General features: G+C 42.7%; 2 protein-coding genes across 4 annotated transcripts; both read left to right on the top strand.

The window, feature by feature from the left end:
- Positions 1 to 1,708: 1,708 nt before the first annotated feature.
- On the top strand, positions 1,709 to 18,038 carry erbb3b (erb-b2 receptor tyrosine kinase 3b). Of its 3 annotated transcripts, none has more exons than XM_025901879.1 (28): positions 1,709 to 2,324; positions 3,692 to 3,843; positions 3,976 to 4,162; positions 6,882 to 7,007; positions 7,102 to 7,164; positions 7,314 to 7,432; positions 8,041 to 8,182; positions 9,112 to 9,225; positions 9,311 to 9,428; positions 9,510 to 9,583; positions 10,027 to 10,117; positions 11,435 to 11,637; positions 11,781 to 11,913; positions 12,009 to 12,102; positions 12,634 to 12,791; positions 12,884 to 12,940; positions 13,180 to 13,321; positions 13,424 to 13,543; positions 13,626 to 13,724; positions 13,855 to 14,040; positions 14,132 to 14,293; positions 14,416 to 14,491; positions 14,624 to 14,770; positions 15,173 to 15,270; positions 15,361 to 15,537; positions 15,627 to 15,698; positions 15,880 to 16,171; positions 16,300 to 18,038. In XM_025901879.1, the coding sequence occupies exons 1-28, from the start codon at positions 2,249 to 2,251 to the stop codon at positions 17,214 to 17,216; spliced, it is 4,395 nt and encodes a 1,464-aa protein (XP_025757664.1). In that variant the 5' UTR covers positions 1,709 to 2,248; the 3' UTR covers positions 17,217 to 18,038. The 3 variants fall into 3 exon arrangements, with proteins under 3 accessions (XP_025757664.1, XP_005478113.1, XP_005478114.1); XM_005478056.4 differs by having other exon boundaries at positions 1,714 to 2,324; positions 3,689 to 3,843; XM_005478057.4 differs by having other exon boundaries at positions 1,716 to 2,324; positions 3,689 to 3,843; positions 14,132 to 14,287.
- A 364-nt stretch (positions 18,039 to 18,402) lies between these two features.
- On the top strand, positions 18,403 to 23,801 carry pa2g4b (proliferation-associated 2G4, b). The gene is made up of 13 exons (XM_003448176.5): positions 18,403 to 18,623; positions 19,764 to 19,892; positions 19,998 to 20,103; positions 20,207 to 20,276; positions 20,357 to 20,449; positions 20,536 to 20,599; positions 20,686 to 20,764; positions 20,846 to 20,924; positions 21,015 to 21,148; positions 21,262 to 21,356; positions 22,404 to 22,531; positions 22,712 to 22,765; positions 22,865 to 23,801. Exons 1-13 carry the CDS (start codon positions 18,536 to 18,538, stop codon positions 22,922 to 22,924), a joined length of 1,179 nt encoding a protein of 392 aa, XP_003448224.1. The 5' UTR covers positions 18,403 to 18,535; the 3' UTR covers positions 22,925 to 23,801.
- The last annotated feature ends 289 nt before the right edge of the window (positions 23,802 to 24,090 follow it).

Raw genomic sequence — 24,090 nt, 5'->3', positions numbered from 1 at the left:
TTTTTTTAATGAAGTGGGAGTTGATCGAGAACAGTTTTAACTCAGTAAACTGTTTACCGTACCAGTCATCAGCTAAGACTAAAATCAGACTAACAGCACATATTACACAACTGTGGGATTTGGCTCTACACAGCCTTTCTTTTGTCCTTTATTAACTGCTGTTATCAAGAGAAGTTTGGCACAATCAGGTAGTTTGCCTGTGGAATTGCTGCACTTCACAGAGAGTCATTTTGTCTGAGCCAATCAGAGGTCCATGTAGGGGAGAGTGCTGCTGTGTCTCCAAGGGTGTGACAGCAGTATGTGAGTCGGAGCTGCTCCCGGGGCCACCAGCCCCCTTGGCCCCCTGCAGGACCGCTACAATAGTGGCCCCAGGGCGGATGCCATAGCTGGGATTCCCACTCGTAACCGGGACACCTTCGCCCAGGGCACAGACACACTGGCAGCAGCCCCACAATCAATTCATCAATCTCTGAAGGGAGTGGCAACTCCAAAAGGCCACAGCAGGCACCCCTCACAGTTCCCCTTGGAAGGGACAGGGCCACCAGGGCTGACACAGAGACTTGACACCATGGTGGCGTTGTGAAAGTGCCAAGCTCTGTAAATACTATAGGCTGCTATCAAAGCTATCTTGACGGGACAAACAGAGAAACTCTCATGTGAAAAATGAACACACGCACAAAAAAAGTGCATCTGGTGACAATCTTACACTTTTCACCGTTTTACTCAGCAACAGGAAAGTTTCACACTGACTGCTGTTTATGAAACAAAACAACTGACTCAGTCTTCAAGATTTCTTCCAACATTTTTGGGGCAATGGTGTTTTTTTCCCCACAAAGTTTTCCACTATTCAGTGACTGACTGGATTAAAGGCTGATTATTTTATTATAAGAAATTAGAGATTGGATCAAATGTCCAATAAACAGTGTAAAAATAGCCATCCATGTGCAAACGCTGAGTCTACCCACCACAGGGCCCTGCAGCAGCTGTGAAATAGGACGCCTAAGTGTCAGACTCTGGCTCCTCCTGCTGGACAGAAAAAGAGGCTGGAGTAGGGCATTTGAGACTCCTGCTTTAAAGTCCAGGCAGATGAACAACAAAGACATTAATTACTGTACACATAAACCGCGCTGTGGTGTTATTTCTTGGCGTCTTTTACCATCAGGTTGTTGAGACGAACATTAAAATCCAAGTTCATCTCAATCTCACCATTCTTCCCATTTCCTGCACATGGATGCTTGCAAACAAACTGTGGATTGTTCGGCTCTCCCCTCCCTGCCGCATTCAAAAATAAGATTAACAGTACATCTGTCAGAAGCGGTTAATGATTTCCATCCATTAGTGGCCCGTTTTCACCCGCAGCTCCGTGTTCAGGAATCTTGTCTGCTCCGAGGCCATTTTCTCAAATTAAGCATGTTCTTGTTTTGGGTTCAGAAGTCACTTGACTGTCTGACAATGTGGCCATTGTGGCAGGCTGCTCCATACGCATCAAAGAGGTGATTAACCAGTTGACAGGGCTGCGGGGACAATACTGCTCTTTACGGGGGGAAACAGTGCGGCCACTCAGAGCGCTGGGCTCTTACTGGGTGGGGGGACCGAAACGCTGCTTCCACTGCTGACAGCATGAAACAAAAATAACTGGTGTTCACACTGCTGCACACGGCAAAGATTCACATCCAAAATCAGTTAAATGCTACACTGAACGACCTGTCCTTGTTAGTCAACCGAGTCTGTCTCAGTGACTCGTGTGTCATTTAGCTTTTTTGTTATTATAGTGTTTTAGCCACGCGTGTTTGTAATTTTTTAAGCTTTCTGTCAGCAGTATTATGTCAGTCGTTTCTCGAGGGCTTCATAAATTTAGCAAAATTCTTTGCTTTAGCGTAACAACCGAGGCTTCAGCTCGAAATGACGGACAAACCACTGATTGGTCGGGATATCGGCCAATCACACGTCCCCATCTGGGAGGGAAATTCCCTCATCACAATAAACTACAACTTGTTCTCAGTTTTTCAAGTAGTCTGAGGGATGTTTGCGGTCTTATTAGGTGTTTTGAAGGAGTTGCACTTGTCCTTCACTTTGACTCATGATTTGATCGGATTTTCCCTTTCATAGAGACTTAACTCTTAACTTTTACACCCCCTACTGTATATTCTTTAGTCAAAGTTTTCCCTGCAATACATATTGGCTCTTCGGAGGACTACCTAAACCCCTGTGATATGCATAGATCTCCGTGAACAGGCTGGACATCAGCATGGAGCAGTGGCGAGTCATTTTACTGGGAGTGATTTTGTCTTGGAGACTTCGAACATCATCTCAAACGCATGAAGGTGAGGATATACGTGATTCTACATCTGAAATCCTGTCTTCATTAAGTTTGAATCTCGTGAAATTTAGATAATACCTCAATTACCAGACAAATTCTAGCAATAGAATAGAATTAACTGTATGCACTTAAAGCTTTCGTAGTATAAAGTGATAAACCTCACCATGCCATTGTTTGCTTCACAGCTCACCACTCTTCCTTAAAAGCTTTTTTATTGTTATGATTAGGGTCTTATCCAGGCCCTTGCACTGCACTGTAAAAATCTGCAGAGAACAGCAAAGATTCACTTTAAGAACCTCTATTTACCATTAACTGATTGTCACGCTGTCACTAAATTCTTTCTAATAAAATTTAATGTGGTTATCTGCAGTTACAACGACATTAATGTGTCTTTGCTAACATTCAGATCTCCCTTTGAGATAGCTGTCAAACAATCACACTGTTTTTCTTTCCTGTCAGGACCTTTTGTTTATTTACTAATTTCCGATCACTGAGCCCTTTCATGAATGTTTTATGAATGTTTTTATAAATACAAAACATTAACAAATAATTTAAGTACTAATGCCTGTTTTTGAGTATCCTAAGTATGAGTTGAATATTATTGAGTCCTCCCAGATTAGCTGAATGATTCAGGGCCAGTGTTTGCTTAAAAGAGCCATGTATGAATATAAGTGTGCATTAGGCAACAGTCCTTTGTCAGCATGTAACTTTCCATTGTTATTATGCAGCAGTCTTCAGGGGCCTATAGCTGTGTGTTATGTGTTCATAACGAAGACAAGAGATGTGACTTGTGTTGAGTGAGTGCTGCAGGTGGCTAACGTTTGCACATTAAAGGACCAGTTCCTCAGTTTTCTTGCTGGGCACTCAGAGATGGTGTGTATGTCACCTTCCGTTCACGATATTTCCCTTCCCTCTGCCAGAGAGTCCCATTCACACACGGCCCATTGTCTTTTGGTATGATCTCAGCAATGCGTGGCTTGCAGACGCACATGCACACGCATACACAGAAGCACTGTCTGTCACTGCAGCACTCATCACTCACTGAGACACACTGTCCACATTTATAGCTTTACAACAATGAAGCACTTTGTCTGAGGGGGAAAAAAAAGAAAAAAAAAGTCACTCTCTCTTCTGACCCCCCTGGCCTCCTCTTCATCAGCCCCAGGCCTGTACTGCTCCATGTAAGCGGGTAACAGCCTGCCTGTTTCTCTCTGCTTCACATCAAAATCTGTAGCCAGCACAGGCATGAACACAGCATCAGGGAGAGTCACCAACCCTATAAATACCACAGACACAACACAGCCCACAGTACTCAGTTTCCCAGTGTTATTTACGTTCATTTTCATCTTTATTCCCTATCTGTGTTAGAAGTGTGTCCAGGGACGCAGAATGGACTCAGTTCCACGGGCTCTCAGGAGAACCAGTACAATCTGATTAGAAACCGGTATTATGGCTGTGAGATTGTAATGGGAAACCTGGAGATCACACAGATTGAGAGTAACTGGGACTTCTCCTTCCTCAAGGTAAATGTCATGTTTCCTTACTCTCCAGGCCTCCAGTCGGTAAATTTGAAAAAAAGCGTTAAAAAGTGGAGAGTATATTGTAGAAGTAGCCTCTTATATTGCCTCTTATATTAATGGTCTTCTTCACTCTAGAGAATCCGTGAGGTGACTGGCTATGTCCTCATTGCTATGAACCACTTTCAAGAGATTCCTCTGGGCCAACTGCGCGTCATCAGAGGAAACAGCCTGTATGAAAGACGTTTTGCTCTATCGATCTTCCTCAACTACCCCAAGGACGGCTCCAACGGCCTACAACAGCTGGGACTCGCAAACCTGACGGGTTAGAAGAACAACAGAAAAACAGATATTAGAGAAAGAAAACGTTCAATGTTTGTTCTGTAAAAGAAAATGCTTTCTGAAACCCAAGGCGTTTGTAACAGTGGGGAGTGGTGCATTACATAAAATGGAGCAATTAAACTCAACATCTCAGATCAAGCCTGGTCCTACTGGAAGTCCCTGCCATCAAATACAGCTGTGGTCAGAAGTTTACATTGTTAAGGTTCATTGTTGAGAGAGGAATCCATAAATAACCACAGATCCGGTCCAGTGTGCAATTAGACAGTATTTTAATAAACACATGTGTGAGTTCAACAACCCAATCAGTATTGAACTGTCTTTACCATATTCAGACAACAGTTTTATAGGGTTAAGATAGTACAGCCCCCTTTTCTGTTGGTAGGCAGATTTAATACAGCATACGTCAGCCTAAACCACAAAATGTTCCGTGAACTTTAACATAGTTTAAAGTACATTGTCTTCGGGTCGGTGCTTCCCCTCAGCTCGTCTTCGCTGTCGCTTATCTCCTGGGACATCTGTTGCACTTCCTCTAAGTACGTCGGCACAATTCTGCATTTGCAGCAAAAATACATCTTCACTTCTGCCCTACCAAAATAGATCTATTATGGTGTGTATGTGTGCACGTGCGGGGGCGCGTGCGTGCTGTGTACTGTGTACGTGTCATGACCTCTCACTATTTGTGTCTGTATGTGTGTCTCGCCCTTAAATGCTCTCACATCTCACCCGTTACACTTCTGACCTTCACGTGACCAGGAGCCACAGCTCTTTAATATGCTCAAATGCAATCATGTATAAAAGATTAAAATCATTTTCATAACACAGGCTTCTCCTTCTCAGCTCTGCCAATATGTTTGCTCGTCTCTATTACAGTTTGATCATTGAAAATTACACTGATCAGCATACTATGTGGAAGCTACAGATTACATAATGGCAAAAGCATTTTGTCGGACCCCTCATTCCCCCTTTTGACCTCTGGCTGACCAGAGGTCACCATACTTTCAGGTGCATCACTCCTTGTCCCATTCAGCTGCTTCCCTGTCCACCCCTGACGTCGTGGACTTTAGGATCACTGACCCTCTCTTGGCATCCTGTGACTTAGCAAACCAGACAACCCCATGTCATCTAGGTGGTCTTAATAATAAAATGCCCGCTCCCACTTGAGAACACTCATGCTTGAGGTTAATCACACCAAAGTATCAGTGAGCCTAAAGTTGATCAGGGGCAGGAGAGAATAAGAGTGCGAGCAGAGCTCAATCAGCACTCCTCCCTCACCCCTGAACCCAATCATACCCGGTGAGAGACCCCTTACACTTGTGAATCTCTAGTGGTCTGTCCCTTTTCTGGGTCCTTCTCTTGTGGAAATCTTCTCCTGTAAAGGATAGAAAACACCTTCTCCCTACTACGGCTCTAACTTACTCTGTTCCTCAAGTGCTCTCTTTATTCAAACTTGATTCAACCTAATATTACACAAAACATGAACCTAATTTCGTATTTGGTTTTTGACTTTTATTCCTATATAATCTTAAACATCACTCATCTCAATCTACAGCATTTTAACAGTCTTACAGCACTGCTGCTACCCCTCAACATCCACTCAACATGGGCATGAATGTCATGGGAAGTCTGGGCTTTAAATGATTCCTTTGAATTGACCGGGACCTTTCTGTGTGGAGTTTGAATGTTCTTGGTGTATTTGCATGGCTCTCCGGCTTTCTCCCACAGTCCAAAGACATGCAGTTAGTGGGGTTAGGTTGATTGGTGATTCTAAATTACCTGTAGGGGTGAGTTTGAATGCTTGTTTGTGTCTCTGTGTTAGCCCTGAGTCAGATTAGCAGCCTGTCCAGAGTGTACCCTGTGTCTGCCCTGTGGCAACTGGGATGCACTCCAGCCCCCCTGTGACTCTGAATTAGATAAGTGGAAGAGATGGATGGATGGATGGATGGATGGTCCTTCAGCACATTGTCTATCAATCACCTCATCAGGATGCTTTTGGTAACCATCAGCAAGTTTCTGGCATAATTCTTCTTGGCAGAATTGAAGTGACAGTTTGAGTCATCTTCTGGACCTTGGTGCCAAAGCAGTGACAATTTAAATGATCTCTACCAGACCTGCTAAAAATAGTGGTCAAATGTCCAGCTAGAATTATCCCAGAAGCTTTTTGAATATGGTTTTCCAAAAGTATCTTGACAAGGTACAACTTACTAAAGGACATTTAACCAAATATAAAGGGTGTATGTGTATATTTTGGACCCTGTGTGGTTTAGAGAAAGCCCCAAATAAATTCAAACTTGCGCACGTAATTCTTGTTTTTTTAAAGACATTAAAGATGTATGGTGCAAAATCATTTCACCCTGGAAAAAAAAAGAAAGAGTTAAAAGAAATCAGTCCAAAATTACTTTGACGTTCAGGCCCATGATGAGTAGAGATAAACTTCTCACCACATCTGTTAAACTGTAATTTTGATTTTTTACATTACAATTGTGAACTGGTGCTACATAAATAAAACTGAAATGAAATGACCTGAGAGATCATTTCTTTTACCTTGTTCCAAATTCTGCATCTTTTATCATGAAAAAATTATTCTCATACTGTTTTTTTAAGTGTATATTTTGATTCACCTTTGATACTGATATATCTGCTGAAAGCTGTGTTAACCGTTTTCTCTGTCTAGCTTGCGTTATGTTTCACTAATGTTTTCACAGAGATTCTGGAGGGAGGGGTGCAGATTATCAATAACAAATACCTGAGTTATGGTCCCTGGATCTTCTGGCAGGATATTGTCCGGGACAGCAGCGCTCCTATTGATATCAAATACAATGGAAAGAAAGGTCACTGCTGGTCTGCTATACGTATTCCAATTCATCTCTAAATCATCTCTTTTTATAAGAAACGCTTATCTTTCTATGTGTCTCTCTTTTTTAGGCCCATGCCATAAATCTTGCGGAGATTATTGCTGGGGACCAAACGAAAAGCAATGCCAGATCTGTGAGCGCCCACGTTTTGTTTTTCCTTTGCCTCCTCTTCACTTCACCTCATTATATCTCTTCAAAGCTACACAGACACGCACACAAAGGTTCAACACGCATACACATTTCTGTGACTTCCGATTAACTCGTCTCTCCTGTGTGTTTTAGTGACTAAGACGGTGTGCGCTCCACAGTGTAACGGCCGCTGCTTTGGCACAAGCCCGAGGGACTGCTGTCACATAGAGTGTGCAGCAGGATGTAAAGGCCCCCAAGATGTGGACTGTTTTGTAAGTGAATTATCTTTTTCTCTTTGGAGAGGTTTGCTGATGAATCAAGAAAATGGTTTTATTCTTTTTTTTGTATTTCATGAAGGATTTAAGTCTAAATTCCTGTATCTCATGCTGGGAATAAGTCTTTACTTCCTGGGCCCAATTCTAAATCTTGAACAGGTTTTCCAGAGTTTAAGGGAAACTAATGCTTTGTTTCCTTTGTTCTTCTGTGGTATGGATGGTCAGTCTGCCTTTAATTGTTGCCATGTGATGTAGCTTGTAAATACAATAGTTCATGCAAGCACATTCTTGTACTGGAGTTTATATTCATGCTTGTGGCTCGCACAGCCTTACTTTGATGAAGTTAGGTTTAAAATCAAGTTAAATTTGGAAATGCATAGTTGCACATAATAGCCTGCCATAAAAAATAATCCACACTATTCCAAAACAAAATTCTTGACCTCTTGGTGACATTAGAAGAAAAGTCATTTATAACCAAAATCTGTATGATTCAGCCTCTGCAGGCCATGAATGTCTTTTTAATTGTGATCTACTTCAGCAGCTTCACATATGGGCTTTTAGTATTTCATTTTGATTCTCTTCTTTCTGTGTGTGTTCCTGTAAAGGCATGTCGTCATTTCAATGACTCCGGAGCCTGTGTGCCACAATGTCCCCGGGCTCTGATCTATAACAAGCAGACGTTTCAAATGGAAACCAACCCTAATGCCAAGTACCAATACGGATCCATCTGTGTGTCTCAGTGCCCCAGTGAGTGGCCTGCATGTGTTTACAAGTCTCAAAGTTTTCTTGTTACTTTTTTCAGCCATGTAAAAAACCAAAAAACGACAGTGCAGTCTTTTTCAGTTCTAAGGTTTGAAGCATCAGGTTGTAATAATAAAAATCATCTGGTCCATGGCAGGCTAACAACAACCTCACATTACCAACAACACATGACATATTACACTGTGCCAAAATGCACAAGCAGCATGTGAAAAATAAAGTACACTCTTTCTGTTTCCAAAAGGATAAAGAGAGGAAGGATTAAGGAAGGATTAATTAATTAGCTGCCGTTAATTAGTCATTAGCAAGCATGACCACATTTATAAAGACAAACGTTTTGGCGCTTTCTGGTCTGAAGCATTCAGTGCCAGGGAGGAAAGACATCAGAAGTGATCATCCTGCCCATCAGTCTCGGAGGGGTTGTAAGGCCACTTCCAAACAAGTCCATCATTCTACAATGAGAAAGATTATTCACAAGTGGAAAACATTCAGCTCAGTCGCCAATCTCCCCAGGAGTTTGGCGACCTTTTCATATACTACACACTGAGCCTGTTCATGAAGCTGCAGTCAGCACTAATATATGGTATCAGATCTAACATAATGCTAGTCCCCATATTAAAAGCCAAAAACTAAATACAACATCCAACTCTAACCAGGCAACAGAAGTTTTCAGGTGTTGTGTTGAATCTGGTGTGTTCATGTGTGTCCCATATTGTCAGTAAGGAGTCTAGGGTGGATAGGAGACATAGAGAATAGAGAAAAGCTGGTAAAAACCTGGTAGTAGGCTGTCAGGAAGCATATTACTGACTTTTAAGATTGTTAAAGTTGTATCGTGAATCATTTTATTTTATTTGCTCCTCTGCATGTGTATAATAAACATATTCCCTGTGTTTTTCTTTTCTTCCTCCTCCTCACAGCTCATTTTGTGGTGGATGGTAGCTCCTGCGTGAGCGCCTGTCCGTCAGACAAGATGGAGGTAGAGAAAGAAGGCCAGAGGAAGTGTGAGCTCTGCAGCGGACTTTGCCCAAAAGGTTGAAATGAATACAAATTTTTCACTTCTTCCACCAAGATTAGATCTCAGTTGTCAGATATGATTGTTTCTGGTCATCCCTGTAGTGTGTGAAGGCACTGGTGCTGAAGACAGGCAGACTGTGGACTCAAGCAACATCAACAGCTTCATCAACTGCACCAAGATTCAGGGCAGCCTTCACTTCCTGGTCACGGGGATTATGGGGTAACTGTCAGTATGCATCTCAGGGTATAGTGCCATACACTTGGTATGTTTATAGTAATTTTTTGTCTTTTTTCTTCACAGAGATGATTTTAAAAACATCCCACCACTTGATGCCAAAAATTTGGAAGTGTTCCGCACAGTCAGGGAAATAACAGGTGCACTCATGTGGTTTGTGACAGCTGACACTTTTTTCCAGCGATCGCTTTTTATATAGAATTTCACAATCAAGCATGCATGTTTCCTGCCTAGACCTGTAGTGCTATTCATCCATGTTTTTTTCCCAATTTGGTGTGAGTTGCCTTTGGTTGCAAAGATGTTTCCCTTCTCTCAATTGTCATAGCACAATCAAGTTTGATTTGGCGTAAACTATTCATTTAAACTTCGGTGAGGTGACAGTCACAATTAACATTAAACTGCTTGGTTTTCTTGTCACATATGAGGCTGTCTTCTATCCCTTGATAATGCACACAAAGGTTGCATCCATCAAATGATATATGCTCTCCTTTGGGGGAAAACAAATATCCAAATTATCTGCAAAATGGTATGCACAGTGTCATTTTCTATGGTGCTTAATATAATCACTGTGTTTTATTCTCAGATTTCTTAAACATCCAGTCCTGGCCCAAAGAGCTGAATGATCTGTCTGTTTTTTCGAGCCTCACTACCATTCAAGGGAGGACGCTCTACAAGTAAGACTAGACTGCAGATTATACTGTACACATGTCAGTGAGAGGCCAGAGCAGGATACTTTTATCACAACAGCTGATGGATTCAAATGTGTGATTTGGTGTTATGGGATGTCATTTGACCTAGTATTTTGAGTTTCATGCCCTTTTGTGTTATGATGTTCCTGTTTGTAAAATTTAAGCTTTAGTCAGTTCTGTTGATATTGAGTTCTGATTCCCTATTTAGTTCTCCTCTGTCTAGGTTCTTCCCATGTCTGTGTCTTCCCTACTATGTTGGTTTTGGTGTCCTGTCTTCAGTGTGTCAAGTCTGTCAAGTCCCCTGTGTTTAAGTCTCCCTCGTCCTTTATATGTTTCAGTGATGTCTTTGTCTCCCGTCATCTCCCCCATTTGTCATGTATACTCTCCTTGTGTCTCTCTCCTCTGTGTCCCTCTCTGTGTGTCTGTGTTAAGGTGCATGTGTCCCTTTCCTGTTTACGTCTCCTCTCCATGTTCTGTTTCATGTCTCTCTTGTCTGTCATGTGTATCCATGTATGTTTCTGCAGCCAGTGATTTCTAGTTTCCTCTTTCTCGTGTCCACTGTGGTTATGTTTTCCTCTCTCTCGCTGTCTGGTGTCAAGCTTGGGTCTTCCAGTTAATGTCTCCATGTTTCCTATGTTATTTTTAGAGTCTTGTGTTCCATGTTCAGTGTGTTTAGTTTTCACCTGTGGCATCATGTTCATTTGTATCAGCTGTGTTCCCCGTGCGTTTCTATTTCCCTCATCATCCTCGTGTGTATTTATGTGGTCTGTTGTCATTCATTCTTTGTCAGGTTGCCTGAGCGTACCCGGATAATCTTAGCTTTCTAAAACAGAGTTTGACTAAGAATTATAAAATTGACTTTTTATTGAATATGACCCTAAATGAGGGACTAATTATGTTTGTGTGTAAGGGAAATCTATTACTCTTAAACCATGGAGGCATTTGTCTTACTCAGACTAATATCTATCTATAGGACTGTCTGTTGAATTACTCATTTATTTATAAGGCTCCAGATCACAACAAAAATTGCCTCAAGGCACTTTTTATTGTAAGGTAAAGACTCTACAATAATACAAAGAAAGCCTCAACTATCAGATGACCCCTTTGAGTAAGCACTTGGCAACAGTGGAAAGAAAAAACTCCTTTTTAAGGGAAAGAAACCTCCAACAGTTTCATTGTGAGACTGAATGCATTATCTAACAGGCTTGGAACTACAACATAATCTGTTACAGACAATCTGATGTTTTTTCCATTTGAATCATCCTTTTCTCCCCTCTTCATCCTCCAACCCTCCAACGAAAGCCATTTTTCTCTGACGGTCATGTGCGTCCCCACTCTTACCTCACTGGGTCTGCGCTCTCTGAAAGAAATCAGTGACGGCAGCATGTACATCAGTCTGAACAGCAATCTCTGCTACCACCACACTGTAAACTGGACGCAGCTGTTCAGAGGCCGCCGAGTTCGAGGCGGCAACCTCAGCAACAACAAGCCATTGGCAGAGTGTGGTGAGGCGAGCTGTTGGACTAACAGATAACCTTCACTATATTCTAAATGTTATATTTTGAGCATATTAAACTCAGAATTCACTATTGTGTTGTATGTTGTAAGCAAGTAATCAGTGCTGTTCTTACACAGTTTTGTGATGTAGTTGCAGAAGGCCACGTGTGTGATCAGCTATGTTCAGACGCAGGATGCTGGGGCCCGGGGCCTGAACAGTGTCTTTCCTGTAGGAACTACAGTCGAGACGGCACATGTGTGCACAGCTGTCATTTTTACAACGGGTCAGTGGTTGTGAGTTTACATTCTTGTGATTCATGTGTGTATGTTGAACATATATGTAATATTTTGTTTTGCTTCTTGGATAATATTTCTGCAGGGCACCAAGGGAATTTGCAGGTCCGGATGGCGAGTGTACCGCCTGTCATTCAGAATGCAAGGCTCAGAGTGGGAAAGTCACCTGTACTGGACCGGTAATCACTATAGCTTTGATAATCCAGTGACACAGTAGCCCAGAAGTTTATACGAACTCTAGCTTGAATTTTGATTATTTTTTTTAAAATAGATAAGCAGTCCATTTGTTAAAATCTAGATGAAACAAGAAAGGTACTTAGAAACACACTCACCACCTACTTCATTTGGTACACATCACCAGTGTCAGGTTAGACCCTCCTTTGCCTTCAGAACTAAGTTTTGTGGCATTGATTCAACAAAGCGCTTGTTGTTTATACCAAATTCTAACCCTACCATCTGAATGTTGTAGCAGAGATCAGCACTCATCAGACCTAGCTGACAGGAGTAGCACCTGGTGTGGTCTTCTGCTGCTGTAGCCCAGCTGTAGTGCATTCAGGAATGCTCTTCTGCATACCTGAATGCAGGCTTTGTGATACCTCGTATATTGGTGGCATCACTGTTGTGGTTCATTTCTGGTTCATTGTCACTCTAGCAGATTTTATCTCACATAGTCTCTATTTATGATCCTCCTTTCTCTCTCTCATTGGTAGGGTTCAGATGATTGTGTGGCTTGTGCCAGCTTTCAAGATGGTCCTTTCTGCATGTCCTCTTGTCCCACTGGGATAAATGATGGACAGAAGGGACTCATTTTCAAATACCCCAACAGGAAGGGTCATTGTCAACCGTGTCACCACAACTGCACACAGGGGTGAGACTGGACATGTTTCCCCAAAGTGAAGTGTCTCAGTTAGGTTATTGAATCTCTGCATAATAAAGAAAACTTTGTGTTTTATTTTTCAGATGCATTGGCCCGGGATTAAAGGACTGTTTAGAGACAGCCAGACTGGCAGTTAGTAGGTTAGTGTTTCCTCCTGCTGGTGAACATAAAACAGTACACTGCAATTTGTATTGGCTCTCCATAATTCAAATCTAAATCACAAATCATTGCACTGTTATAACAAAAAAAATATTTGAACTCGAAAACTTTATTTCTAAAAGTGTAATTTTCAGTTTCCCAAGAAGTAAGCGGTGTTATCGTGACATAAAATCTTTTCTTTTTAGCTGATGTGCTCACTCTGTTATTTCTCTCTCTGCAGTGGTCAGATCACAGGCATAGCCTTGGGTGTCCCAGCTGGCTTAATTTTCTGCCTGGTGTTGTTTTTCCTGGGCATGCTTTACCACAGAGGACTTGCCATCCGTCGCAAGAGGGCTATGAGGAGGTACCTGGAGAGCGGAGAGGTGAGACTTTACAAAACACTCAACTATCTCTTCTGGACTGATTTAATTGCATTTGTTGTGATGAGGAAAATCACCTTGGAATAACTGCTCTGTTTGTGGCAGAGCTTTGAGCCGCTGGGTCCTGGAGAGAAAGGCACCAAGGTTCATGCCCGCCTTCTGAGGCCCTCAGAGCTGAAAAAAGCCAAATCCCTTGGCGTTGGTGTTTTTGGCACTGTGCACAAGGTACTAATTAGCCTGGATTTGTTAGACTTTCACTGATTATCCATAGATTAGTGTGCAGCTCTACATTTAATTTGTGTTTAAGGGCTTTTGGACTCCAGAAGGAGAGACGGTAAAAATACCCGTTGCCATTAAGACAATCCAGGATAGCTCCGGTCGACAAACTTTCACTGAAATTACTGATGTGAGTCTCCTCTGAAAAAAAAGGTTTAACATCACACACAGAAGTTAGTGTAAAGAATGAATGCTTGACTTTTATCATATGCCAAAAGATGTCCAATAATCACATTATCATTGCATTGTTTGTTGTGTAGCATATGCTCTCCATGGGCAGCTTGGACCACCCTTACATCGTTAGGCTGCTGGGCATCTGCCCAGGTGCCAGTCTGCAACTGGTAACCCAGCTCAGTCCACAAGGTTCACTGCTGGAGCACATCAGGCAAAAGAAGAACAGCCTGGACCCCCAGCTCCTGCTCAACTGGTGTGTGCAGATTGCAAAGGTGAGGGCAGTTTTTTTATTTTTTTATTTGTTTGTTTACTTTTCTGTGCAAATATATTAATGACTACAATGACTACACATTTGTTTCTCAGGGCATGTACTATCTGGAAGAGCACTGCATGGTCCACAGGAATCTGGCTGCACGCAACATCTTACTGAAAAATGACTATCAGGTCCAGATCTCTGACTACGGCGTCGCAGACCTCCTTTACCCTGATGACAAGAAATACGTCTACACAGACACAAAGGTTGTTGTGAGTCATTCAGTTTGCGATGCACACTGAATTGTTAAACAGCTTTTATTGTCTCTTCCAGTAATGCAATCAAACACAAACCAATCTGAGTAGACTTTCTGCATTTTTTTCTGTTTATTCAGACACCAATAAAATGGATGGCACTCGAAAGCATCTTGTTTCGAAGATATACTCATCAGAGTGATGTCTGGAGTTATGGTAACAGGATGTCATTGAGTGTGTGTGTATGTGTGTGTGTCTGTCTGACTAATACATTAACCTTCCTCTTGAAACGTCACTGTCTGTGAATTTTGGCATGGAGCATTTAAATTGTCCTCTTTTCTTGGACAGGGGTGACAGTGTGGGAGATTATGTCATTTGGGGCGGAGCCATATGCATCCGTGTCGCCTCAGGAAGTGCCAGGTCTGCTGGAGAAGGGCGAGCGTCTGTCACAGCCCCACATCTGTACTATAGATGTCTACATGGTCATGGTGAAATGTTAGTCAAAACATTAGTCTCCCTCTCTCTCTCTCTCTCTCTCTCTCTCACACACACACACACACACACACACACACACACACATATCTCAGGAAGTAGAGCGGACTATTTCGGTCTCGATGTCGAAGTATCCCAGGGAAAGATAGTTAACCCTGAATTGCCCATGATGCAACTGAAGTGTAAGAGTGCGCAGTGATGTTAGACAAGGTGCTTAGATAAAAAAAAAATTTAAAAATTAGTGCTTATATGAATGTGTGTGATTGGCTTGTAGTAAAAAAGTATTTTGAGTAATCAACTTAAGTGATTAAAGTAGAAGAGTGCTATATTTACCATTTATTCAGGCATTATTCACAATAACATTCTGATACATAATAAAATTCGTGCTTTCCTTGTTATATTTAGGCTGGATGATTGATGAAAATATAAGGCCGACCTTCAAAGAACTGGCCAGTGACTTCACTCGCATGGCGAGGGACCCACCAAGATACCTTGTCATCAAGGTGAGACTATGATGGCTACTCATTTTACAACTTTTAGTTCTGAAATATAGTCTTTAATCTTAAAGCCTGATATTCCTGATTATTTTGCAGCTGGAAGGAGAAGAACCTGTCTCAGATGCAACCCATCGAAGGGAGTCAGAGCGAGGACTTCTGGATGCAGGTTTAGAAGAGCAAGATGAGGAGGGACTGGAGGATGGTCTGGTTACACCTCCTCTTCAGCACTCGCCGTCTTGGAGTGTGTCTCGTTCTCGGATTAATTCGTGCAGGGTAAAGAAGAACATCCTGGATTTTTGCACTGTTGTTACAGGATAATTGCAGAATCAGCAGACCAATTGTTTTTGGGGTTTTTTTTGCAGAGTGGCACATATCAGCCGGGACCTATAGGATACCTGCCAATGACCACAAGCCCAGCAGACAGCTTCCGCCAGGTTTTTATAAAAACAAACTTTCACACAAATGCATGCAAAGACACATTCCTAATTTCTGATTTGCAAAAAGTTGATATGATTAGCTACATCTCCAAAGGACTTCACTTTGAATAAGTATGTTACTGGTGGCACGGCCAGCAGGCCAAAAAACTATCCATCACTCTTTGCTTTTCCGTCCCAGCTGTGGTTTCACAGGTCTCGTCTGAGCTCAGTCCGGACTCTGCCTGAGAGGTTAGAGGTCAGGGGGATTAGCAGAGAGGCAGAGGTGCATGAGGAAGGCTTACGGACGGGGAGTCTTCACAGGGCCAGGATTGACTCAGAGAGGAGTAATCGTCGTGTGCCGATCAGCCAACAAAGGAAACTTTCAACAGCCTCCAGTCCACCCTCGTACAAGGTGTGGACGGCAGAGGAAGAGGAGGAGGTGGACAGCTATGGCTATGTCCTACCTGGCTCACCTAGTACACCAGAAAGAGGTAAATTATGAGCAGTAAGATAGGAACAGTGCCTTGTTGTTTTGTTATATCTTGGTTTAAATAGTTAAATCATGTATTTAACCAAAGCATCTTTCCTAATCTTCTTCCTTTTTTACACCCTATCACAGTTCAAGTCTCTAGAATTTCTCATTCTGGCCAAAGAAACTCAAGGCTCAAGGATAACCTGCTTTTTATGGTGATAAATCCCACCAAGGAATATGAAATCATGAACACGGAGGAGAGCGCTCCTCCTCGCTTGGCCAGCAGCATTTCAAGACAGGAAGATGACCCCACTGTGGGGATTTGCTGCAAAACCCCACCCTTACCCTCCCCAACATTCAGGGCTCTGTTACCCATAGAGGACATAGCACACAAAGAAACTCTGCCACCAGCCTCAGCTGTAAGGAAGAATACAGTTCATGAGGCTTGTGAAGGAAGTGTAGAAGAGCGAATAAACTCAGCAGAGAAACATCCACTCACTAGTGACATCACTAGTGATATCAGAGCTGTGGATGACCCAGGAGAGCCAGCCCAAGGGAATGGCAGGTATGAATACATGGACATCAGGCACTCTGACTCTACAGAGGGAGATGAATCATCACAGGAGAGACGTGGGAGTCAAACATCTGCAAAGAGTGCAGCAGAAGAACAGGAAATACACCAAACAGTGGAGGTGTTGAAAAAGGAGCACAAAGAGGAAGAGGAAACGGAGGAAACCCAGAACACAAACAAGAAAGCCACTCTAAGCAGTACGGCCATGCCCAGGCCAGATGTGCTGAAAGCTGGGGGAGAAAAGGTGGAGGAGTATGAGGAGATGAACAGATTTGGGGTGGTGCCCAGCAGATGTAAGGAAGCAGAATACCAGAACCTCCCAGTAAAGGGGAGGGTTATTTGTGAGGAGATGGGCAGTGGCAGGTGCACAGAGATTGGGGAATATATCAAGGTGTGCGCTGGTGTGGGGGAACCTGCAAGCAACACATCATTCGACAACCCAGACTACTGGCACAGCAGGCTGTTCCTCAAACCAGATGCTGTGCGCATCTAATAATGCAGCCAGGGACAGAGGCACAGAAACTGCTGGAGTTGCTAAAGTTGCTGTCATAAATGTGGGCTGTTTCATATTCATGTTCACCTTTTTTTTTTTTTCAATTTTTTGTGGGTTCTTTTCAGCCACAAAGTTTCAGGAGGGAAAAAATATTTAAAATATTTTTGATTCTTCTTTATTTGATGAATAATAATTCGTGAAAACCAACTGTGAGATGGCCAAGGCCAACAAACTGGAGGGTGTCGTCAAGCATGTATAAAGTTACCTTCATATCACAATGAATGCAGCAACATGAAATGATTCCTGGTACTTCTTATAGAAACATGAATTATTATATAAATTCAAGTGACTAGTTTGCAGATATCCTACCAGTTGTCATTTATATGTGAACAGAAGTCTTTTTTACATTATGTTGACATTTTTTTATATAATAAAACAATAAAATGTTGTTTTGTGGTTGTTTTATTTGTTTTATTTTTTTATTTAATTGATTGTTCAATCTTTCATTAAAATGACAGAGTTAAAGAGACTGTACTCTATAGATTTACCGGCTATGGGAGGCACGTGTTTTATGCAGAGCTGAAACGCAAAAGGCAAGTGACGGCACTGGTGACGCGCTCGCGCTGCTTTTTTTTCAGATGCAGATCAGAGATGACGGAAGTGAGAGTCAACGGTCACATCTTTCCGCTTTCGTTCAAGTAGCGATAGAAACCGTAAAACTGATGGGTACATTTCATTTCCACCGTATTTTTCAGAGCGTGCTTTTCTTGAAGCAAAACATGTAAATCCTAACCTTATTCCCCAAATAAACTTTTTTTTGTTAATGTGTATTTGTGTAGGTGTGTGCGTGTGTGTGTGGAAGAGCAAGATGAGGAGATAGATAGATAGATAGATACTGTAGGTATCTATCTATTAGGTACTGTGTATGTACCAATTAAACCTGTATATATCAGAGTAGTTATATCTCTCAATTTAAATCCCTCTTATGAGCTAATTACCATGCTATTATAATGTTATTGGGGTGCAGTAAAGTAAAACTGAACAAATATTATGTTAAAAAAAATAAAATAAAAATATGAGACACCCAAAAACTTAAACGTAAAGCATTTGGCCAACAGTTAACCATCGGTCAACGCACCGAGCTGGAAGTGAACTATCTTGACTGCAGAGTGTGTCTTTGGCAGCGGGCGGGATCTGCTGATCGTGAGCTGTCGGCCGGAGTCGGGCGGGCCGGTGTGCAGAGCAGCGTGGTCCGTCCTGAGCCTGACTGAGACCCGCGGGGAAAAAGTTACTCTCGAGTTCGCGGACACACTGCCAACATGTCTGGAGATGATGAGACGCAGGAGCAAACCATCGCCGATGACTTGGTGGTTACCAAGTACAAGATGGGCGCAGAGATTGCAAACCGTAAGTAAATACATCGCTAACGAGGCGTTTTGATCTCTTACAAGTACCAGAGCTGCGCCTGATGTAAGCTAGCAGTGTCAGCTAGTCATATGCAGGCAGCAGCTATGCCATGTGCCGCGGCAGTGCAGCGATAACAGGAAGATCACATTAGGAAGCGGGGGCTTTTTTAAAAAAAAAAATAAACGAATAAAATACGTATTTTATCATCATTTACACCTAGATTTCTCTTCAAAGCTATCCGCACACGTTTAGCTCCATGTAGCTGTCACAGCAGCACACCGGTAAGCTAGGAAGCTATGTGGCTGGGCTAGCTGGCTATCAGGCGTTAGCTAGCTGTAACTGCTAACGTTAACAGATAACAATGGCAAGTACAGATGACATGCAAGTGTTCAAAATAAGGCAGTTCACATTTAAACGCATGTGTGCAGTGAATTCAGATCCGTACAAATTAAGTTTAATTCAACTCTGCTGGTGATCTGATTGACTTATACGGTGTAATTAAAGGTAATAACTGGCGTAAGCAGAGACCATTTAAAACGACTTTCTCTGTGGCACTATTAATTGTGGTTTAAGAAATGAAACAAATCTAATTAATCCTAGGCTGCCTACCAGACAATTACATTTCTAAACATACTTGATGTTGGGGGAAAAAACAGAAAAAAGCATTTAGTTCACGACCCTTTTTGGTTTAATATAGAGACTGGTTGTTTTTCATCCCCAGCCCTTCTCTGTATGATGCACGAGATCACATCATATGCTGGTCCTTTACATCAGTGGCAGTATGTCCTTATTATGATTTATGTATGATAAGCTGATCTTGATTTAAGACACCTAATTCACTCTCGTCATTGCGCAGATTTGGGCAGACCCGCAGCTGTCAGGCAGCCTGTCAAACGTTAATCTCATAGCAAATGTGAAATGGGTTTATCTGTGCCCTCTGATGATAAGAGGAACACTGTAAGAGCGCCTTTCCCCGCTAATTCTAAACGTTTTGGGAGCCTAAACAGCTGATTGACCTGGGAGTTAATCAGCAAGTAAAGTTATGATGAAAATAGTATTTCAGCCTGACACTTATCTGCCCTCTGTTATTTAAACACCATATTAACCAGTTTAATGGCTCTCTTATCTCTTGCCCTGCAGAAGCTCTGAAGGCTGTAGTAGAGGCAGCTAAAGCTGGCGTCTCCGTGCTCAGCCTGTGCGAAAAGGGAGATGCCTTCATTGCGGCAGAAACTGGAAAGATCTTCAAGAGGGAAAAGGAAATGAAGAAAGGTATTTTTTTCTTTCTCTTGCTCGCTCTTTCTTTTGGGCTTTTCATTAGTCACCAATCTGACTCTGACTCAGCACTCCCTCATTCACTCTCTCTTTCCTTCCCAGGTATCGCTTTTCCTACATGCGTGTCTGTTAACAACTGTGTGTGCCATTTCTCCCCTCTGAAGAGTGATCCTGAAATCATACTGAAGGATGGCGATCTTGTCAAAATGTAAGCTTCCCATTTTATGCTCACCATCCTACTGCAAGGTGGGAAAAAAAGCACTGAAAACATAAACTAAGCCAAAATTTAACCTCCTCATGTTTGTGTGCAGTGATCTCGGTGTGCACGTCGACGGCTTCATCTCAAATGTGGCTCACAGCTTTGTTGTCGGCGTGACCAAGGTACGAGGAACACACCCGCCCTGTAGCAGCCAATAATCCCAATACCTTCAGTCTTTAACTTACCTCTCGTGTCTCCGCAGGACAACCCACTGACAGGACGTAAGGCGGACGTCATTAAGGCAGCTCACCTCTGTGCTGAAGCCGCTCTCCGCCTCGTCAAGCCGGGAAACCAGGTAAAGCTCTCCCACTGACCGGATCTGTGTGACCAGATAGCCGTTTGAACCTCGTCTCATAATCGCCGCTGTTTGTTTTTCATCAGAACACGCAGGTCACGGAAGCCTGGAACAAGATTGCAAAGTCATTCAAGTGCTCCCCCATTGAGGGTGAGTGTTTGTGAACACTCGGTGGTTTCGGTTTCTAGATGTGATTTTGGCCCACTTGACTCATTTTAGTTTTCGAATGTCCGCAGGCATGCTCTCCCATCAGCTGAAACAGCACGTAATCGACGGGGAGAAAACGATCATCCAGAATCCATCGGACCAGCAAAAGTGAGTTCTCTCAGCCGGTGCGTATAATGGTCGATGTGTCCTCTTTGACCAGTAGCTCACCTCGTCGTGTGGTATTTGCAGAAAGGACCACGAGAAGGCCGAGTTTGAGGTGCATGAAGTATATGCAGTGGATGTGCTCATCAGCACCGGAGAGGGAAAGGTGAGAAGAATTGAAGCGTATGGTCAACTGTTTTGTTTTGTTTTTTTCTGCTCAGTATGAAGAATTTGTTAATTCGTTTATTTAAATAAGGCAAAGGATGGAGGTCAAAGGACCACAGTTTACAAACGAGACGCCAACAAGGTGTACGGCTTGAAGATGAAGACGTCTCGGACATTCTTCAGCGAGATGGAGAGACGCTTCGATACCATGCCTTTCACTCTGAGGTAGCATCTTTTACCCCAGTTTAGAGATTTCTTGTATTTTTGCCTTTCAATTTTATCATTACCGAAATTGGTTTGCACCTTCATCCACTTATTTTTCTTTCCATTGTCTTCAGAGCATTTGAGGATGAAGCAAAGGCCAGGTTGGGGGTGGTGGAGTGTGCCAAACATGAGCTGGTGCAGCCCTTCACTGTACTGCAAGAGAAAGAGGGTGAGCACCAGTGTGTATTTAGGAGCGAGCGTGTACTATAAGTGGTCTTTCGACGTGTTCAGCGACGACATGTGAAAACGTGCAGCTGTTATTTGTTTAGTCTGATTGGGTTCATGTCTTATTCTGACCCAGTATTATAATAATCCAGTCAGAATTCAAAGGGGTGTGCAACTTTTTTCTTGCAAACTTAGCACTAGTAATAAGTCTCTAATCCAACAAGTAATAAAAACTTGCTGTTGCAGTTAAAGTAAGTGATAAAATTAAAAAGAGAAATAAATGGAGAGACAAAAAGTGGAAGTACCTGCTTTGGGGTTTGGCATAGACGAGTATGAGTACTGACTGTGCAGCCCTTCTTGCAGCAGTCAGGCCCTGCCACTTCACAGCCTTCACCGTTACACGTCTGAGTGCAGTGGGAGAAACTGTGGTCCAGGTGGCTCCAAACTGGCTGGTCAGCTCTGAGTGACAGACTCTCTGCAGTATAAGGACAACAGCCAAATAGATTAACAGTCTTTTAGTGTGTTGGGTAAAGGAAGCCTTGTTATGACTTTTAAGTTTCTCTGCATAGATCTTGTTGACCAACTTTGCCTGTCTCCACAATAGTTCTCCCGCCTCCATCTCATCCTGTCACTATCATCCTTCTGTCACGCCAACCCTCCTCCCTCACTACATCTATGAATCTTCGCTCCTCTGCACATGTGCCAACCATGTCAGCCTTGCCTCTCTAACTTTACCTCCAAATTGCTCGACCTAAGCTGATATAATCACGTCTAATCCTGCCCATCTCGATCACGGCCAATGAAAATCTCAGCATCCACCTCCAGTTCAGCCTCCTGTCTTTTTGTTAGTGCCACCATCTCCAAACCGTATAGGCCTCACTATCATCTTGTAAGCCACTCTTCTGTCGCACATCAAAAATGGAAAAAAAAACCTTCTTTGGCCACTAGAGGTCTCTGTTGACAAACAATCATACGTTGATTGATGGAAAACCATTAACTGTGAAGGTGTCTACTACCACTACTTCTATAACTGTGAACCCTCTGTGCTCAGGCGAGTTCGTTGCCCAGTTTAAGTTCACCGTGCTGCTCATGGCCAACGGACCTCTGCGGATCACCAACAGCCTCTTTGAGCCAGAACTCTACAAGTCTGAGCACGAGGTGGAGGACCCAGAGCTGAAGGTAATATATGGTTTTTATAGACAGTCCTCCTCCTGAGAAGGATTAGACTAATGGGACTGCTGTGTCCCGCCTGTTAGCTGACTTCGCACTTGCAAAACCATTATGTGTTGATGTATTTAATGCTGTAGCTCATCGGGTTGTGAAAGTCATATTTGTCCACTCCTCCCTCTCCCAATAAAGGCTTTACTTCAAAGCTCAGCCAGCCGTAAGACTCAGAAGAAGAAGAAAAAGAAGGTGAGACCCAGGACGGTGTGATTCTGTATCTCACTTTAATGCTGTTTCTGTGAGAAAGCTTGACAAGTGTCTGCTCTTTTCTTTTGAAAAAAAAAAAAGGCTTCAAAGACGGTGGAGAATGCAACAGGACAGCCGATGGAGACCGAGGCCGCAGAATAGATTGATGCTCCAATAAATTGTGACAGACATCTGATGATCCAAAGAACAGGCGTCACGAATCCTTCTGTCCCAGCTGTGTGAGGCACTTGTGGGCAAACCGCTGCAAATACCTCTGAGTCTAACTGATGTCAGTTTGGGATGATGCTGCTCCTTAAATCTGTCACTCCCACTAGAACACACACTCTCTCTTACAAAACACACACTTATATCTCTATTAAATTTTACTGCCTTTGAGACATCCTTATTCTCTTAACAGTGGTCTGCTACCAGAGAGGATATTTTGTACAAGGGCATATTCTCACTGGAAAATGCCACCATTTGACTGACCTTGAGCCTTCCATTCATCCTCCAACTGTAGTGAAAGATGTGGAAAATAAAAAGAGTTTGACCGAGCGGCCAAGGATGGCGACTGCACAGTACTGCGTCAGTCTAATTGTGTGACATTAAGATACCTTTCTTAAGGTCTTTGAAGTGAAGCCACGCCTCTGTCATGAGTTTAACTTGTCGTGGGCATAAATGTGGGCGTCTGTCCCGATTCATCACATCATCCCCCATCGTTCAGTTTAATTGCAGCATTTATACCGCTCTTGCTTAGGTTTGTGCTCCACTGTGTACGCTCGTAAGCCTCTGCTATAAGTTACTCCTAATAGTTTCTAAAATCAACATTTGGGACCTCCCACATCTAACCAGTAAAAACAAATTGATTTCTTTTCCTCAGTTGTGGATGGTCTTAACTCCTGCCACGGGTTCACCACTGAGTCTGACAGTCTGTGTTTACATAAGAAGTCCATACCTGTTAAATATATGGATGCTTTTGTAAAACAAATCCCACTTTTAGAGACTATTTTTGGAAACATTAAAAAACCACCTGACATCATTTGTGTGCATTCTGCTTTGGTGTATTCATGAATAAAAGAGTGTTTTTACATTTTAAAAAGGTGAATGGACAACCGTTCTGAGTTGTTCTGCTCATTATTCCATCTTATTTATCGAGGGTCTGATCCCAGAGAGTTGGGACACGAGCCACTGGCCATGCTGGAGGATCAGGATTAAGTTATGCCCACATGTTTGATAGATCTTGGGTTTGGTTCACAGTAGTTGCATAGAAAAGTCGAGGGAACAATTTAATCACATTTGATTTTGATGGATCGAGTATACAAGCTGAA

This window comes from Oreochromis niloticus, linkage group LG20 (assembly GCF_001858045.2).
Source record: "Oreochromis niloticus isolate F11D_XX linkage group LG20, O_niloticus_UMD_NMBU, whole genome shotgun sequence".
NCBI lineage: Eukaryota > Metazoa > Chordata > Actinopteri > Cichliformes > Cichlidae > Oreochromis > Oreochromis niloticus.
This window is presented reverse-complemented; position numbering and strand designations above follow the sequence as displayed.

What these genes read in the sequence shown, in the direction of transcription:
- erbb3b (XM_005478056.4), top strand. Translation starts at nt 2,249, where the DNA reads ATGGAGCAGTGGCGAGTCATTTTACTGGGAGTGATTTTGTCTTGGAGA. An exon ending in CAAATACAATGGAAAGAAAG is followed by an intron (nt 7,008 to 7,101) that starts GTCACTGCTGGT and finishes TCTCTTTTTTAG; the next exon opens with GCCCATGCCATAAATCTTGC. An exon ending in AAGTCACCTGTACTGGACCG is followed by an intron (nt 12,103 to 12,633) that starts GTAATCACTATA and finishes TCTCATTGGTAG; the next exon opens with GGTTCAGATGATTGTGTGGC.
- pa2g4b (XM_003448176.5), top strand. Translation starts at nt 18,536, where the DNA reads ATGTCTGGAGATGATGAGACGCAGGAGCAAACCATCGCCGATGACTTG. An exon ending in CAAGTGCTCCCCCATTGAGG is followed by an intron (nt 20,600 to 20,685) that starts GTGAGTGTTTGT and finishes GAATGTCCGCAG; the next exon opens with GCATGCTCTCCCATCAGCTG. An exon ending in TCAGCACCGGAGAGGGAAAG is followed by an intron (nt 20,925 to 21,014) that starts GTGAGAAGAATT and finishes TATTTAAATAAG; the next exon opens with GCAAAGGATGGAGGTCAAAG.